The sequence below is a fragment of the Lissotriton vulgaris genome, chromosome 8, assembly GCF_964263255.1.
Source record: "Lissotriton vulgaris chromosome 8, aLisVul1.2, whole genome shotgun sequence".
In the NCBI taxonomy this organism is placed as follows: Eukaryota; Metazoa; Chordata; class Amphibia; order Caudata; family Salamandridae; genus Lissotriton; species Lissotriton vulgaris.
Genome location: NC_141696.1, coordinates 373,034,585 through 373,054,913, shown reverse-complemented (window position 1 = coordinate 373,054,913; position 20,329 = coordinate 373,034,585). Strand labels below are relative to the sequence as shown.

The following is a 20,329-nucleotide window of genomic DNA, read 5'->3' as shown; positions in this document are numbered from 1 at the left end:
CAAGTACCTCGATATGCTGCCAGGTTACCATGGCACACTATACAACTAAGGGCCAGAAGTATTATTGTATTGTTTTAACCTTGCACCAAGCATGGTCTCACATGGGCAAAGCAATACTCGAGTCACATACACAAAGCACCTAAAGGCCACCAAGCTTGGCACTGCGTTGTTTGGTAATTCTAGAGCAATTCAATGCAGGCAAATCACTGTCTTGCATTAATCTGCATACCATATTGCACATCATGACCAATTTAATGTACATCAGTATGCCACTCCACTGTGTGCCACTCCACTCTGCGCCACTCTACTGTATGCCACCCCAGTCTCCGACACTCCATTGTATGCCACTCCACTGTACGCAATTCCACACTATGCTATTCCACTCTGTCACACCACTTTATGCCACTCTGCTCTGTTCCACCGTATACCACTCCACTCTATGTCACTACAGTATACGCTGTCCACTCTATGCCACTCCACTGTACGCCACTGCACTCCACTGTATGCTATTCCATTCTACACCACTCCGCTCTATGCCACTCCACTCTACAACACTGCATTGTATGCCACTCCATACCACTCAACTCTACACTATTCCACTGTATACCAGCCCTCTGTATACCCTCCACTCTACACTATTCCACTATGTGCCACTTCACAGTATGCCAATCCACTCTATGACACTCACTGTACACCAATGCACTGTATGCAACTCCACTCTTATTGCTACTCCACTATATGCTATTTCACTCTATCCTACTCCTCTGTACACCCCTCCAGTGTACACCACTCCACTGCATGCTATTCCACTGTATGTTATTTTATTGCAAGCCACTCCACTGTATGCTACTACAATCTATGCCACTACACTGCACACTACTCCACTCTGCACCACTCCACTCTACACTATTCCACTATATGCCATTCCACTCGCCACTAATACACTAATGTACTGTATGCAACTCCACTCTACGCTTCTCCTCTCTATGATATTCCACTCTACCCCACTCCTCTGTACACTGCTCCTGCATTCACCACCCTACTGTATGCCACACCACTGTTAACTACTGGAATCTATGCTATTCCACTCTAGGCCACTCCAGTGTACTACAGTTCACTCTATGCTATTCCACTGTGCTAGTCCACTCTATGCCACTCCACTGCACACTATTATTTATTTATTCAGTGTTTTATGTAGCGCAAAAATGACCTAAATTGGGTATCAGAGCGTTTCACAATTCATTTGCATTAAACTTCCTACATATAGTTTGACTAGTCCTTTAAGCAAAGTACCAAGCATATATATTCATTTTTAAGTGGAAAACATTTGTACTTGCAAATAATACATGCCCTGACGATTACTAGAGATCAACTTGTATTGCAATAGTACTTGCCCTAAATGTTACACCATGTGGCTTTTTAGAACTATATGCCACTACACTGTACGCCACTCCACCCTAGGCCACTCCACTGTACACTATTCCACTGTATGCCGCTCCACAGTACGCCCTCCAATCTATGCCACTTCACTCTACGCTATTCCACTTTAAGCCACTCCACTGTACACTAATACGCTGTACACCAATTCACTCTACCATGCTCAACTCTATTCTGTTCCACTGTACACATCTCCAGTGTATGCCACTCCACTGTACTGTACATCACTCCACTCTATGCTGATCGTCTCTGCACCATATCACTGCATGCCACTCCACTATAAGCTATTTAACAGTTTGCCAGTTCACTCTATTCCCCTCCAATCTATACTATTCCACTGTTTGCCACTCCACTTTATGCTACTCTACGAAACTGCACTGTAGTCTATTCCACTCTACCCCACTCCACTGTATTCTACTACTATCTAGTTCACTCTATTATATCCCACTGAACTGCCACTTTACTGTACACTACTCCACTCTACGCTATTCCACTCTATGCAATTTCACTGTACGCCACTCTATGCTATTCCACTCTGACACTCCACTGTAAGCTACTCCAGTCTACGCCACTCCACTTTATGGCACTCCAATGTATGCTGCTCCATTGTACACCACTCCACTGTATGCCACTGCAATGTACACCCCTCCACTATACCCCACTCCACTATACGCTAATGCACTGTACGCAACTGCACTCTATGCCCCTCCACTGTATGCTATTTCACTCTACTCCATCCACTGTATGCCACTCCATCCCCTACCACTCCACTGTACGCCACTCAACTCAACTCTACTGAACTCTACGTTATGCCACTCTACACCACTAAACTGTACAGCACTTTACTCTAAACTATCCCACTGTATGACACTCAATTTTACACCTCTCCACTCTACCCTATTCAACTCTAAGGCACTCCACTGTACACTAACACACAAATCCATCCTAATCTATGCCACTGTATGCCACTCCAATGTAGTCTACTCCACTCTATGCTCTTCCTCATTACTCCACTCCACTCTATGCCACTCTACTCTATGCTTATCCACTCTATGCTGTTCCACTATACACCACTCCACAGTACGCCACTCCACTGTACGCTATTCCACTGTATGTAAACCCATTGGCCGCCACCGCGATTTCACGGCAGTGCAGCACTTCCTCAAAAACGGGTTGGGCCGCGTCGGCCGTTGGACGTGCGCAGTACTATGAAGGTAGTGCTTGTGACGTCCAACGGCTGACAGCAGCACTTAAGGGGTTAAACCACTCTATGCCACTTCACTCTACGCTATCCCACTGTCTGCCACTCATTATCAACTCTACGACACTCCATTGTATACTGTTCCACTTTACTCCACTCAACCATACACCATTCCACTTTATGCCACTCCTGCCTAGGCCACTCCATGATAAACTGTTACACCATATACCACTGCACTGCACACTACTACACTCTACACCACTTCACTGTATGCCACTCCACACCACTCCACTCTAAGCTATCCCACTCTAAGCCACTCCACTCTACACTACTACACTATTCATCAATCCACTCTATGCTATACCACTGTATGCAAATCCACTCTACAAAAACTCCACTCAATGCTATTCCACTCTAACCCACTCCACTGTACGATACTCCAGTGTATGCCACTCCACTGTACGCGATGCCATTCAACGTTACTCCACTCTATGCTGTTACACACTACTCTACTATACTCCTCTCCACTGTACTCCACTCCACTCTACGCTATTCAACTGTATGCCAGTCACTCTACGACACTCCATTCTATGCTAGTACACCACATGCTACTCCACTGTATGCTACGCACTCTATGACACTCCACTGTATGCTATTCCACTCTAACTCACTCCACTGATCACCACTCCAGTCTAGGCCACTCCACTATACACCACTTCACTGCCACTTCATTGTGTGCCATGCCACTCTACGCTATTCCACTGTGTACCACTCCACTGTATGATACTCCAGTCTACGCCATTCTACTCTACACAATGTCACTCTAGGCCACTCCACTGTATGTTATTCCACTCTACGCCATTCTGCTCTATGCCACTCCCCTATATGCTGCTTTACTGTACCGACTCTACGTTACTGCCCGGTACGCACCTACACAGTACGTCACTCCACTGTATGCAATTCCACTCGACCCCACTCTACTTGATGCCAATCCAGCCTATGCCACTCCACTGTACTGCACTCCACTCCACTTTATGCTATTCCACTCTGTGCCACTGCACTGTACAACACTGCACTCTACGCTATTCCACTGTATGCCACTCCACTCTACCCTGCTCCACTGTATGCCACTCCACTGAACTCTACTCTACACTGTTATTTTACTCTACACCACTGCACTGTATGCTACTCAAATCTATGCTTCTCCACTCGACTCTACAGCACTCCACTGTACGCTAATCCACTCTATGGCACTCCACTGTAAGGTAGTCCACTGTACCCCACTTCACTGAATTCTAGTCCACTCTACCCCTCTCCACTGTATGCCACTCCAGTGTACGCCACTCCACTCCTCTCCACCCTATACCATGAGACTATATGCCAGAACACTCTAGACCATGACACTGTACACCTGGGTACTCTAAAATACGACACTCTACGACACAACACTGTACAACACTGCACTCTACGCTACTCCAGTCTATGCCAATCAAGTCTACTCCACTCTACAAACCTCTACACCATTGTATAAAAATCTACGCCCCTCCATTCTACAAAACTCTACTCCACTCTATACTACTACCGGTAGAACTCTGTACTCTAGTCTATGTCACTATACAACTCTATAGAGCATTCTGTGCCACTCTACAAGACTTTAATCAACTCTACGGCACTCTATGCAAATCTCTCTATGTACACAAAAGCAAATTACATGAATTTCACACACCCTAATAATTGTACAGGTGAAATGCAACCTTTTTGGTAACGGAAGCTCAGAAAATAGTCCTCCACTGAGGGGAATCTAAGATAAAAAGCTTCATGCACTAGAGTTGGGAGCAATTATAATATGGGCTCCAGGTTTTATATTTTTTTTAACATTCCTGTCTACTTTTATCCATATTTATTTTTAGGCCGTCTTATTGGTATTTATCCATGTTTATTTTGTGTTTCGAGAATAAATGGAGTTGAAAAATGTTACATTTCTGCATTTATTTAATTGATATTTAACTGATAAACATGCACACATACTTTGATGCCTGTCATGTTTTAGCAAATTAAGCCACCAAATGAAACAAAACATTACACCCACAGGTAAATATTGGCATTATATACAGATATATGTTAACATATACCAGTATTTAAGGAAGTCTCATCTTGTTTTTTAACTCTCCATACTGTATATCTGCTCAGCTGTGGGTCCAAAATTCATGAAGGACAGAAGGGAGAGTAACTCACAAGAAGCACAATTTTCTGTATTTATCTGCTTTTAAAAATAAATACAGACAGGAAATACATTGTTTTCTGTCTGTATGTATCTGTTATAATAAGTCAAAACGAAAAATTGGGAACCCTAATTATAATGACCCCCGCTGTATACTTGATTCCAAAGGGAAGCCTTTATTAACTGGTGTTACAAAAGGGGCTCCTTAATGAGAGTGTTGCATCACATTTGCACCACGTAAAGTGGTACATGTGATGATGCAGGGCTCCCATAAAGACTTATGAAGCCATGAAGCCATGCAAAGCCGCCCTACATGTCTTTGAGTGGATGTGGCTACACCAGGGCGTTTGTAGCAGGCCCTATGATGAAGCATGTCACATACTTCGGTATGTGAGTGAGGGCAGTTTTTTCTAATTTGGGAATTTCCCACATTTTAACAGGTGTCATCTGCCAAAATGTAAAGGAGAATGTGGATCTTATCTCACCCTGTAAATACCAGGGGCCTCATTTATGAGGCTGTGCGTCACTTTTACGCCGCCAGTGCATCACTTTATGTGACATACCAGTGGCGTACAAAATGCGCCTTGTTGCGCCAAATTTACAAAGTGACGCATCTAGGTAGATGCGTCACTTTGCAAACCCCTGCAACACATTATACCTGCGCCAGGTATAATGTATGCAAGGGGGCGTATTGACGCAAGAAAGGGTTATGGAAGTGACGCAGTGAAATCTATGATAATTCACTGAGACACTTCTAGGACTCGAATGCGTCAAAATCTTACGCCTGCCTCACAGCAGGCGTAAGACTGACGAAGGCCCTTTCACATGGGGCTTGCCCCATGTGAAAGGTCACATTGCTGGAGTTGCGTCACTTTTGTGACACACTCCAGCAATGCATCACTTTTGCGCCTACAGATACGTCAGAAATACTGACGTATCTGTAACTCCTTGCGACATGATGCGTCATTCTGTAAATATGACGCATCATTGGTGTTGCAAGGAGGGCGCAATGAAAAGTGATGCATCGCTGTTTTCACGCAGCGATGCGTCAGTTTTCATAAATGAGGCCCCGGTGTGGTAAACTTCGCACATCCCAGAATTCCAACCAAGGGATTTGCGCAAGGCCTCAGTGTGCTCTGTTCACTGGGAAGACACACAAAAGTGTGATTCCAAGACAAGGGCTTATTTAAATAATAGACCACCTAGCAGGAAAGTGCACTGGAAGTAGACCACGTAGAGTGTTCATTTTGCAATGCACATCATGGGGTACTTTTTTGGGCGTCACTCATTAAGAAAGATGTAAGTGAATGTAGTAATTATTTGTGTATGCTGCTTGCAACATGCATGCTTCCTTGGTGTGCTACGTTTTATGCTAATAATTGGCGTGTTAGGCCATAAGGTAGCAACACCCATGGAATTTGACGCTGCCCCAGATGTACAAAACCATGTAAACCTGGGGAAGTAACTAATCTGTACACCTCCTGAGGTGAGTCATAACATGGACAAATTACTTCATTTCTTCTTAGCCGGGTCTGGGGGCCCAGTGGACTAATGCGTCTACTTCAGGGTCCTGTGTTCGACCTCACGGTCACAGGTTCAAATCCCGGCGGGTCCACTCAGCCTTTCATTCATCTGAGGTCGATAAAATGAGTACCATTAAGTTGGGTAACAATAAACATCTGTTATTGAGCGCCAAGATACCTCTGGGTGAACGTGCGCTCTCCAAATACACATATTATGTTATGTTAACAGGTAGTTTGAATGCAGTACGGATTCGTTCAATGTACATTTCTGTGGAATCATTGAAGGTCGAGACACCAAATTATGTGGGGGACCCGAGTTCTTCTGAGTTCTCTTATGAGATGTATATGGCACCTAATTGATAAATCACTTGATAACTTGACAGATTGTACAATGGAGTTAAAGCTGAACTCAGTAGACCATTATCTTCGTGTAATTACATCCGCTACATAACTCTGATGTTGGACTAGAATACCAGGTGTCTGCATTTCAGTGATTTGAGAAATATATGCAATCAGAAGCTTTTATTGTAGATTATTTGCTCTTCGAAGACTCGCATTAACCCCACACACTCTCATCACTGACCTCTTATATTTTTCACAAGGGCTACCTGGATGAAAGTATTGAACTGGACTCTACTCACCGTGCAATGACTCCAAGCAGCTTAAAGAGTGGATTTTCAATGGTAAGATCTCCTTGGAAACAGATTTCAGTTCCTTTCTCCACAGCTGATTATTGTATGCTCTCGCCTTCTTCATCCCTCTCCACTACATGCACATCCTCTCCAGATATAATTTCATTTCAAGCTTAAAACTTTCCATAATGTGTTTGGTATCTGGTGTTGTATTATGAAAATCAAACTCTCATCTGTGCATGGGTAGAATTTTGCACTGAGTGCTGTGTCACCAAAGAATTGTCAGACATTCAGACGTGCACCATGCACGTATGTATAGGCACTAGAGAAAATAAAACAGAGCCATAGAGGGTCCAATTTCTGATCCGTGCAACACCAAAAGTATGATTTTAGTGCTAGACTTCACCATTGGGCTACCACCTATGGGTGCTCCCATGGCACTCTTTAGAAAAACTTTAAGAACACTAATTGCACTATCTTGAAGCCAGAGAGAATCCTGGGACCCTAAATGTACCATTATTGGGGCGCCTCTTACCAAGCACATGCAGGGCCTTATTAAAAGGCAGGCAGAGTGGAATTCTCATGTAGTATTTCCCTCTTCCCAATCTTAAAAGGTCCAGGACCATATTTATGTAGGGGTAGACGCAACCCAAAAATGCGATCTAGCATGCCACGCAAGGCCACCTTACATGGCACTGAGTGACTTGATAAATCCAGAGTAATCCGCAGCACAAATCACTCCCTTGTGTTACTCTGCTCCAGGGAGGCATTCCATGGGCATTGTGTGGATGTTCCCTGGCAATACCCATGGATTTTGTTGCATTCCCACATTTAGCATACCTGGTAGACCTTTGAATGAGCCAAAATACTGTGCCTTCCCAGCCGAAATATCTTTATTTCTCCTTGTGACTTCCTCTTTCTATGTGTGCTGCCTTTTGCAAATTGAAAAATGCCTCAGTGGATTTTTTTTTTGCAGGAAGGTACACCTTGCACCATGGTGCAGCAGTACTTGCATTATCGCTAGTCTGCCCATTGTGCGCCAGCACTGGGAAAAGGATGAAATGCTCCATATTGTGATAACTACGGCGCATTCTTGCACTTTCCCTGTAACGCACCACAGCAAGGTGACTTACAGAGCTACGTTACTTTTAGATAAATAAGCCTCTAGTATTTTCTAACCAGTTTTTCTGGGTGCAGAACCAATAGACCTTATTTTTTTTTTTTTAAAGTCCTTTATTGTACACGTTCATTTTAACACAGCTTATGGCCTACAACCCCTTGGGCCGGCTGCAATAGCAACACAGTCGAAATACCGTTATCTGGTTAACACAGCCGTTTAGCCGACATCCCTGGGGTCCGGCAGCGAATGAAAACATGGTGTACATAATTCAAACGGTTCACTTGTCCGATATGTCTTAGGTCTATGATTTTTGTTTTTTCTGTTTAACAAAACTTTTTTGTAAAATTAAAATTACATTAAATACTTCAAACCTGGAAGGCGACAGAACATATGTCCATACTTGCAGTATTTTTAGCATTTGCAGTGCACTCACAGACCCGTCCATAACATTATATCACCTGTCAAGCAGTAGGGCAAATTTCAATACAGAAAGAAATACATCTACTGACATATAAATATTCAAGCAGAACATTCAATCTGAAAGGTCTTCATCTGAGTCGACCCGTGGCGGCTCACATATGTCCCCTCTGAACTTATTCCATGCTCCCCAGATTTGTCCCCATTTCTCAGGGCATCCCCGATGGACGAATACTGCCTTCTCGGCCACCATTGCTTCACCCATGTCTCTGCACCAGTCTCTCAATGTGGGCAGCACATTAGAACCCCACAGTCTAGCAATATTGTGTTTTGCTACCATCATTCCCAGCATGGCCCAGTCCTGTTGACGATGGGTTAACTCTACTGCATCCCATATGTTTAAAAGACAACGACGTGGGTCGGGTATCAGGGAAACAGCCGTGGTTTGGGAAATGGTTCGCATCACCGCTGCCCAGTACATGGTCACCCGACCACAATCCCAGATGGTGTGATAAAACAATCCCCTCTCTCCGCATCCACAGAGACAATACTCGTGGGAGGCTCTCCCTATCTTGTGAAGGACTGTTCTGGTGTAATATGTGCGGTGTAATATTTTCAACTGAACCAGTTTAAGTCTAGAGGGAATCGCTGTCTCTCATGGTGAGGAGAGGGCCTCTTGCCATTCCGAATCATCAAGGTCACCAATATCTTCCACCCAACTCAAACGCAATTTGGATAGCATGTCAGGGAGGTTGTTAACCAGTTTCCGATATGTGAAGGATGTTGCTTTGCGGGACATATGTTCTGTCAGCAGCCTGTCCTCGAGAGGGGTGGATTCCTGTAGATTTGTCCCCGTCGGGACGACTGTCTGAAGTGCATGTCGTATTTGCATGTATCTGTAATGTTCGGACTGCGCCATATCGTATTTGGTTTGTAGGAAAGTGAAGTCTACTATTTTGCGCTTTTTCCAGAGGTCTCCCACTACTGAAATGCCTATGTTGTCCCACGCCTGGAACCCCTTACTGTTACGCATGAAACCTAATCTATGTGAATCCCACAGGGGTGTCATTTGTGTAATAACGTTAGCGCACTGAAGGTGTCTATGTGCCTTATACCAGAGTTGAACCGTGTGACGAGTCGGGCCCAATAGGTCGGACGGAACGCTACGACTATAGAGGTTTCTTAGCAGTCCCCTGGACTCAAAACCCTGCCTGTCTGTCAAATATTCGGGCTCAGTCTGCGGGGCATGCAGCCAGTAATTAATTTGCTTGAGATGGGCAGCCCAGTAATATAGTTCAATATTAGGGAGCGCTATACCCCCATCATGCCAGTCCTTCACCAGTTTGCATTGCGTAATTCGCGCTGGCTTCCCGTCCCACAGCAAGGTAGAAACCGCCGCTGAGATTGCCTTAAAGTAGGAGGAGGGGACCGGGAACGGTGTGTTTTCGAGGAGGTACAGGAAGCGGGGAAGCGTCATCATTTTGAACAATGTAGCTTTACCCAGGAGTGTGAGAGGGAGGGAGCGCCCCACCTTTACATCCAATAGACCTTATTTGAAGCATCAGGAAAACCCCTTGAGACTTTGGTGCAATAACAGCTAGGTTTTGTCCTGGCATCGTGGCCCTCCTTTTTTATTGACAAGGAAGGAGGGGGAATACAATGCTTCCCCAGTCACAAGGGGTCTTCCCTTTCCCTCCCATACCTGCTCAACGCTTCTTCTTCCATCTGCCTCAGAACAGGCACTCCTCACACACATTCACCACCTGCTCGGAGACGTCCGGAACAGAGAATACGTCAGTGTTAGATCTGGGGATCTCTAGTTGGCAATGGTATTCACCTTTGTCCAAATAGGTACCCTTACTTCTAAGTCAGGATAAGGGAATTACACTCCTTGATAACCCCTGCTCACCCCCTTGGTAGCTTGACACGAGCAGACAGGCTTATCCCAGAGGCAGTGTGTTAAGCATTTGTAAATATACACATTAATACAGTGAAAACACTACAGATGGACACAACACAGGTTTTATAAAAATAAGTATTCTTTATATAGACTTCAACACCAGACCACAAACGACAAAAATCCACAATACTTCACTTAAGATTACTTAAAAGATGATTAAAGTCTCTTAGTTCAAGTTGATGGTAAATGCGACAAAGTTCTCAACAAGGTACCTGGATGCGTAACGCAAAGTGGACAAAAGGCTCGCAAAAGGGGAGATGCGTTGGTTCCGTGACCGGGGGGAACGGTTGCGTCCTTCCTCAATGCTTGCGTAGAGTAGGGGACTCGTCGTGAGCCTTACCGGTGCGGAGGTGATGCGTAGATTCTCGGTCTGCGATCCGGTTGCGATGCGAGAAGATGGCGCCCTTGATGCGGCTATGCGATGACTATGCGATGACACCCTGGCAGCCTTGCGACGACTCTGTACTCTGGAGACGCGAAAGGCCCTGCGACGCTCTTCTCCGGTGATGCGATGGCGACTCCTCGATGGCGTCACGCTTCTCCGGTGATGCGACAGCAGACAGCTTAGATGAACACACGCTTCCAGGGAGATGCGACGAAGGCTCGCTTCTCCGGCGTTGCGATGATTTCAGCTGTGGCGGCGACACGCTTCTTCTCGATGCGTCGCTCTTCCAGCTCCCAGTGGCACGCAAGTGACTGGAGTCAGAGCTCCCAGTGAGGAAATTCAGGAGGGAGCTGGAGGTGAAGTCTTTTGTCCCTGAGACTTCAGCAGGAGGCAAGCACTGTCAGGGTTGTGCTCCGCAGGATTCGATTGATGCAAATATGGATTCCACCTCCAGACCGCACCAACACCCCTAGTATATCACAGGGTGTTCGAGTGATCAGGTAAGGGAAAATATGAACAAAATAACAAACAGGAGGGGAAGGAAGGGAACAGCTGGGAAGGGATAGCTGAAACGAGAGAACACACACAGGATTACAACTCATTCAATAATCCTACTCTCATTTTATTCTCACTACCTTTCCTTCTTTAGATATTCACCTGCACCTTTTGAAGCCACCGCTCTTCTCTTAATTTAGCACAAAGTACCGTAATGAAATATCAATTCCCTATGTAAAACAAACACACACGTTAGAATCACAGGAGTATTCCACTTGGCTGGTGTTATATTATGAATCACTCTTAATTAGAACGTACCCTCCTGACTTGTTATAAATAAATGTAGTGTTTCTCTTTTTTAAAGACATCCACCTGGGAATAAGTTTTTCTCCATTGTACCAAACAAGCTTCCCATGAACGAATCGTTCCAACTCAAAGTAAAAGTTTCACCACAGTGTCTACTTCCCAATAGTAATATTTCAGGCACGGTATATGGTCATTTTCCACCTCTTGTATCCGCGCTTATTCCTTGTTCGCTGTTCTCTAACAACAAATGATATCCAGCCTCCTGACACGGCAGAATGTAGGGAGCTACCCCACTACCCTCCGCTCAGGCAAAGTACTGCGATTTCCTTTATCTTTCTTGATGCTCCGAAATTACCTCTCTTCTTAGGAGGGAACAAAAATAGAATCTTTGGAAGCTCAAATACTTCTTTGAAGCCACCCTTAACAGGCTGTATCCAAACAGAGAACGTGGTCAAACTTTTTGTATAGCACGTAACACAGATTCTTCTCTGTTCTCTATTACCTGTGCTCGCGCTGAAACGCTTTTGCCAAATAATGTTAATGCGTGCAGGAAATCAGAATAACCACCGCGAGCCCGCAGTAGTCTTTTCCCTACCGCACTGAAAAGTCAAAACGCCGACCTTCGGCTTTGCACGCCCTGAGGCTGTCAGGATTCCGCCCGTGATGGATTACTCACGCGGCAGCTTCCAGGGCTTCTGAAGAAACACCGACTCGGTTTCTTCTACTACGGGATGACGGTCGCGCTGGAACCAGCGACCTGCTCTCTTCCAGGAAACGAAAATCAGAACAACAAATTACACACGATGTCCCTAGGCCACGCCCCCTTATTTATGCACCCCCAGCCAGCCAGGAATTCTGGGAGTTGTAGTCTTTTTTAACTAGGCAGGCGCAATATAGGTGTTCAAATCCTGACAAGCACAGTTCAAGCCCTTGGAGAATATTCTGTAGATGAACGTCCTTACAAAGTTCCTTCTCCTTTCCCTTGGCAGTGAAGCAACCACTGCAGGCCAACCCAGCAAACAGCAGACTCGCAGAGGGGCAGTCCATACTCCTGCAGCTTCTTTGGTTCTTCTCCTTGGCAGCAAGGTTTCTTGTTCCAGAAGTGATCTAATTTCTTGGGATCAGGGTCCCAATATTTATACCCCAAAATCCTTTGTTCTCTGAAGGCAGAGAGGCTTCTGCCTAGTCCGCACCAGTTCCTGAGCACTTTGTTTACATGACTCTCCTCTTCCTTTCACTGTGCAGGGCAGAGACATCAGCCGCCCCACAGGGGGTGGAGCCAGCACAGGGGAGGAAAGATACAGCTCTGGAGCACTCTGTTGACAGGATTCCTTTTCTCCTTTCACTGTGCAGAGCAGAGATGTCAGACAAGCCACAGGGGGTGGAGCCAGCGTTGTAGAGGGAAGGCCCGCCCTATCCAGGTCCCAGGTGCACTCCTCCCTCCCATCTGGTTGTAAATCTCCCCACTGGGCTGTCCCAGCCTGTCTCCTGGAATTTCCCCAGCCCTGCCACACACAAACCCAGACAAGGAATACACAACCCAGCAGAGGCAGGCTCAAATGGTTAGGCAAGCAAACACAGAATATTAAAATAACCTTTACTAAAAGATGTACTTTATTATTCTGAATTCAGGCATACTAAATCCGAATTTCTACCATGTTCCCTGAGTCAGTTAGGATTATAAGAATGTAATAATCTAACTGCCCATTCGAACCTATGAGAACAGGTAGCCTTCAATAGTGAAAAACGAAAATGGCTGTAATTCACTACTAGAACATGCTACACACATCAGAGCATGTCCTACCTTATACTTACAATGCACCCTGCCCTTGGGCCTACCAATGGGGTGTCTAATATGAAGCAAAGGGAAGGTTTAGGATCTAGCAAGTGGGTGCACCTGGCCAAGTCGACACGGCAGTGCTAGATTTCACACAGGCCTTGCAATAGCAGGCCCGAGACACATTTTACAAGCTGCTTCTGTGGGTGGCACAACCAGTGCTGCAATCCCACCAGCAGCATTAGACTTACAAGCCCTGGACACACATGGTGCACGGTACTAGGGGCTGACAGATAAATCAAATAACCCAATCATGGAATCCAATCAGTATATCAATTTAACATGGGGAGCACTTGCACTGTGGCACTGATTAGCAGTGGCACAGTGCCCAAATCATAAATCCAGCAAAAACATATCAAAACGGAGGAGGCAATCCGTCAAAATGGAAGGGAGACTCACGCCAATGATGCCAGGTCTAATAGTCAGAATTTCACATTACAATTCAGTATATGCACAGTTATCCTCCATTCTGAGGTATTTTACACGATTGATGGTTCTGGACAGGTGTTAATGGAACACAGTTTTGTGCGTGGAATTTGTAATGCCCCCTCAATGGGACAGTTGCAGAATCAGAACAGTACATTTTATCATAATATCATAATGTAAAAGATAAAATACATTTGTACAAATCATAGCTGCCCATAAATGTTTCATTAAAAGAAAAAGCGATGAGCCCCAAATGCAGCTGACATTTGCTCCTTGAAGGTTTTTAAGAACAATCCACCCTTTACCGGGTGGAAGTTGATCAGTTTCAAAGTATCTCTAATAGCTCCAGTTGCCCGTAATGGTTTTGGACACTCAACTTTGCAGAAATAAAAGGGAGGATATTCCTGTTAAAAAATTCCAACTGAAATCAATGACAATATTCAACAATAGTAACCAATTTCAAGAGGCTAATATTATCTTCTTCAAAACTGGTTATAATATGTAAAAGAAACACATGCCAGACATTTGAACCCATAGTAACCACATGTTAATAGAATACTTTAATCAATTTGTGTCTGAGAATAGTGCTCAATATATAATGGCTATTGAGATCATGATAAATTGAAAACTGTGCAAGATATGGCCTGTTGGCACTGCCCTTTTCCACAAAATGCCCCACACAAGTCTATCTCAATCTAGGCTGGGGGTCAAGTCATATGACTTTCCACAACGACCACTTTTAATGTACCCTTATGCTTAGTCTCAACAATAATACCTAGGCCTGGGAGTGGTATATTCATATTGCAAAATGTAAAAGTGCTTTTAGTTCCTCTATATGTGTCTTCTTAAGAATACTGTGTAGTCCTACTCTGTTATCTATGTGTTCACGGACAATGTGGCTGCTGTCTGGAGGCTGAACATTCTTGTGAGTGATGTCTATATGGGTCTTTTATCTTGTGACTTTCTTGCAATTTTGTTTAGTGCATCTTAAGTGTGTGAATCATGTTAATTTGAGTTCATCTCATTGAATCTCTAGGGGGACTACAGTGTGTGTGTGTGTGTGTGTGTGTGTTATTCAGTATCACCTAGCTCTCAAGATACCACTGTGCATCCTAGCCTGTTCCTCCAGTGGAGAACATTGTATCTTTTCACAGGGGTATTTTAGTTCCTTTATATTCTAACTACAGAGACTATAATGAGCGGTGTGAGTTATGGTCTGTTGCAGTGACTGGATATTCTTGGAGATCTTCGTGCGACCTGGTAGCAGGTGGGAGTTTATTAATCTAAGCGAATAGAGATAATCATAGGGGCTAAATGTGGACTGAAGATCTGTCAGAATGGGCTTGGTGGAGAATGGTCTGAATGGGCATGGTTTGGATGAACAGTTATATGGATGGACATGTATTAATGTTTTCCAAGGTCCAACTCCCCTTCCCTGTTCCACAATACCCTTGATTTTATTGTGGGTGGATCATTTACTCAAAGTTCGTACCTTTCATCCCTCTGTGTCAGAATATGTTAAAGCAGATAAGTACGTCCTCCCTTTCGTATTAAGCTGTTTAATGTTCCATTTTCAAAGGTGTTCCAACATGTAGTAAGTACGGACGCCTCTTCTTGTGTTTTATCTCAGTTGTATAATTTATTCACAGTAGGCATATTTGCCTCATTCCATCATTTTGAAGTATTCCACAGTATGAAAGGTGCCAAGGCAGCCAACACATGTTTTGCCCCCCGACGGCCCATTAGCCTGAGGCTTTCTCAAGGCTCATAAGTAAGACTGGACATCAGCAGTCAAGAATCCTTGTTAAAATATCCTACGTAAGTCAATTTTAGCAGTAGACTAAATCAGCTTGATACATTATAAAGGTTCTGTACAATGTCAGCAGGTCTTGTTTCGTCCCAGGGTGAATCCCTGAAATAAGTTTGCGCCAGTGATTCATCGATCTGGATGGACATGGTCTGGACGGGCATTGACCGGTTGGTCATGATCTGAGTGATAAATGTTTGGATGGGAGAGGGCAGAATTGGAAAGGCCCTGTTATACCTGTCAGCCTTAGGGTGATCTTCCCCCAAACATTTTGCCTACTTATCTTCTTTTTCTGCTGATTCTTTTTGTTGGACTTAAGACTCTGAGCACTTTACCACTTCTGGGTAGTGCTAAAGAGCTTCTCCTCTAAACATGGTTACATTTGGTATAGCCGCAACTGGGATATTCAATTTATCTGTAAGTTCCTATTGAGTGCACTACCTGTGCTCAAGGCCTGTAAATTAAATGCTACTAGTTGACCTGCAGCACTGATTGTGCCACTCACTCAAGTAGCCTTTTGAACATGTCTCTGGCCTTTCACTGCAGAGTCAGTCTGTGCAGCTTTACTGCCATTTCGACCTGGCATTTAGAATCCTTTGCCAAGCCTTAAGCTCCCTTTTTATTACACATAAAACACCCCTAAGGTAGGCCCTAGGTAGGCTAAAGGACAGAGCACAGTGTAAGTAAAAGATAGGACATGTACTTTTAAGTTTTGCATGTCCTGGTAGTGAAAAACGCCTACAATTGTTTTTCGCTACTGCGAGGCCTACTTCTCTCGTAGGTTTACATTGGGAATTCCTTAGTACACCTTTAAGCTGTAATTCCTGATTAGAAAGGAGTAGCCTGTCATGTTTTATATCCTTGAAATGGTAATGATGAATCCTCTCCACTGGTAACGTTGGATTTGGCATTACTAATTTAGAAATGCCGCTTTTAGAAAGTGGGAATTTCTCTGCTCTTAAGGCTCTGTTTGCCTGCAGTCTGTCTCCAATAGACGTCTGAGGTTGGGTGACAGCTTGACTTTGTGCATTCCCTGTAGACAGCCACACTCAAACAAAGGTTAGTTGTGTCTGAGTGCCCGTCTACATCCTGATGGCTCTTCCTGGACAGGATGGAAGGGAGGAGCTGACACTTACACCTGAATAGGAAGTGTCCAGTTCTCACACAAAATGTTGATTACCCCCTGTAGTGAGTCTGGAGCCAGGTCTCGAAAGAAAGAACCTCTGTGCACTTCAAAGACCCTTCTTTGAAGTAACCCCCACTTCAAAAGCACAACTGGGTATATGTACTGTTGTAGTGTAGTTCCTAGTTTCCCACTAGGCCCTGCGCATTGGAATAACATAAACAGTAGTATCGACGTGGAACTGCGGATATTCCAGGCCTCCACTGACTATGCTAAACTTAATTGGGTTGTGTTACCAACTAGCTCAGAGGTCACTGGAAACTTTCTTCTCTGCATAGGAAGTGATCAGCTTCCTTGGCACAGACAAGAAGGGATTCAGCTTTCCAACAACCGTGCAACATGACAACTTTGCTCCTCAGATCAAGAGTCAATCTCTAGGGTCGTGTGAAACAATAGACATGTATTTCACTCAGTCAGTCTAGTGCAGTTTACTTTCACGAGATGTAGAGAATAGAGAGACGGGCGTTTGTCAATAAAGGGTTAACATTTATTGAACAGTCTTTCTTCTCGTGCAAGAGAAATGTATTGCCACAATTGCAATAATTGTTATTATAAAAAGTACATACAGTAAGATAAGTATTGCGAAATAGAACTTGTAAAAGCATTGATATGGTTTCTTAGCCATACAATGGTTTAAAAGTAATAAAACATATATACAGTCATATATACATTAGGCTAACATACTCAACTGGTGCTTCTAACTAAGCTTACCCCAGTGTGCCTGACCTAAGCCTAACAGGTGAAAGGGGAGTAAGTAAGTAGCTTTAAGTTAAGTTGGTTTTGCCAAGGTTTGTTTCAAGAATTCTCGTCTAAGGGTTTAGTCAACACCATACCTCTGAATAGAATGATGGAGGATTGGTATCTCCTTCAGGGGTCTCTCTCGATATCCCAGTCACCCGCGAGGGTAAACCGGAAACGCCGTGGCTGGATTTCTCTGCACGAGAAAGGCAGCGGGTCTCTTCAGCGCGTCGAGGAAGGAGGGGGGACAGCGTCCGCGGGCAGCTGGAATCTGCTGGATGTCTTCGCAGAGGACGGCTGTTCAGCTCCTTAAGCGTACTGCACCATAGTTCGCGCTTTGGCAGCGATAATGGTATCAGCAGCTTCACCACCACAGGGACAGCAGGCTGCAGCGACAGAGTGCTAGATTTACCAACACGGGGTCTTGCAGGCAGCTGGCATCAGCAACAGTAGCTCGCATTGCTTACGGCAACGTTGGTAATATTTATACCTGACAGGTGCCGGGTTTGACGCAAGTTTGCTGGACATAAGACGTCAATTAAAGATGTCATTAGGAAGTGATAGTTATCAGTTGCTCATTAGAGTTCCATTACTAATCAAAACACAGCAAGCGGGGATTTCCAGGTTTGCTGAGTTTTTATCTTGTTGAAGAGCTCGGAGTGTTATCTAGGAATATCAGATAGTGACTACTGCTCTGTCATTGCACTAATTGGTCGCAAAGGAAGTGGCAGAGAGAACTATGCTGGAATGTGGCTCTGTTCGTGTGAGGCCAGAGATGACTTTTCAGAAAATCGCACTTGAACGGTTATGCCAATATAGGGAATAAATGGATTTATAGCCGAATAGGGGTATAAGGTCACAGTATCGATCAGGAACCTAGATAAACACGCAACACCCACTCCACGGGTTAATGTCCATCAAAATTACTAAAACTAAAGCAATTAGATGCATGTGTAACATTGCCCACCCCAAAATACATAAATGCATTCGAAATAGGCGTACTTGAAATACATGAAATTTAGGTACTGTACGTTTTTTCTGAAGCATAGAATCATTCAAAAAATTATTGCATATGAAATCAATGAACGATTATGCATAAAGAATTACACATGAAGTATCTCTGACAGAAGAAAGGCGAGATAAATCATCACATAAAAATGCATTGTAATAACATGTGTGCTAGAGGCTGGTGTAATGTTGTTATGTCTCTAGATGTGTTTTAGAAATAGAAGTGTGAAGCTTCTGTTTTCTAAGAATAGTTTTTACGTTAAGCAAAGAATTGTTCGTGCCAAAAAAAGGTCAATATTAGAAAAATTGTCCAATTCAAAGAAAATAGATTTCCAAAGCTCTTGGCAGTTTTTGTTGATCAAAACTGAAGGCCGAATTCAGAGTTCATGGGAACGCTGTGTGTCGGAAAGCTTCTAAAAGTTATTGTTTCTGTATGGGTGAGAACATCGTATCAGACAGGCTCTCAAAGAATTGGTTTACAAATTCAGGTGATAGTTCAACCAAATTAGATAGCGCTGTAACTTGGCAGGTGTGAGAATGATTGCTGTCATCGAAGGCAGGACCAGCAATGCTCACAGAACGTTGTACCTGGATGATGTTGCTTTTGTCACTCGCTCCACTGTTACCACTTGGCTGTAGTACAGGAGTCTCCACGAATGCCGTCATCAGGATTGGTAGCCGCTGGGGACAACACAATGCGTGAGCCGTTATTGGACTGAGCAGAGTATCGACGTCCATTGGTACTGCTGATGGAAGTGAAAGACAGATGTCCAACACGCATTCATCGCCGCAAAGCATACACCGTAGCACAGGTAAAATGCAATTTTGCCATATCGGTCTGAATGAAAGGAACCAGGTCATGTTTAGATCTCTCAGCCTGGCCAATCCGAGGACATTAGTTATCCTGTCCCGGTAGCGCATTGCTAGGATTGTCTCTTCCATTCCCATGGGAGCTATGTCTGAGCCGAGGCTTGCCATAACGTAGCAGGAGGGTCAAAAATAGAATCCCTGCGACGAGTCCCAAAAACAATGGTATGCCGCCAAAAATGGAGTGCACAAAATTAGGAAAGATTCCCAAAATTGCCTGGAAGGGTGTTAGCAGTCCCGTAAAGACTGTCTTAAATATGCCTGGGATGCTTGTTGCACTAGACATGTTAAGGAGTTGGCTGAACATTTCTACGAAATGCACGGGGCAATTTGTTGATAAAAGGTCATGAACTTCAGTAGCTGTCCTTGCAACTAGAAGATCATACGTCTCTTTAGATGACGTTATAGGCACTGTTGTCTGTAAAAGTACAGATTTCATTTTGCTTAATGTATCAATTTGTATAGAATAGAGATTCAGACGAGGCCAGATGGGAGTCACTATGTCTGGAGGCCCACTCGGAAACAATGCTTGTATACAACATTTGACCATGGACGTTACTTCTACTAGATAACTTTTCCCTGGCTCGAGGCCACAACATCTGTGATCCGTTCTAAGAATGTAACTCCCGTTCGCGAGTTGCATAAAGAAGGGCTCTATCTGAGTTGCAGGTGTGACTAGCTGGTGGCATGAAAGGTTGTTTGAATTTCCATCACATGCTCCGTGTAAATTAATACCCTGACACAAAAGTATACCGCTTAGTGAGTG

At 44.3% G+C, this 20,329-nt stretch overlaps 1 protein-coding gene across 3 annotated transcripts in view; it reads left to right on the top strand.

Moving 5' to 3' along the window:
* Positions 1–20,329, top strand: part of SYTL5 (synaptotagmin like 5) — a 1,215,112-nt gene that overhangs the window by 1,069,548 nt on the left and 125,235 nt on the right. For all 3 annotated transcript variants that reach the window (XM_086934158.1, XM_086934159.1, XM_086934156.1), the window contains one exon: positions 6,985–7,065. In XM_086934158.1, coding sequence (XP_086790284.1) covers positions 6,985–7,065 — 81 coding nt within the window. The remainder of the gene's footprint in view (positions 1–6,984; positions 7,066–20,329) is intronic.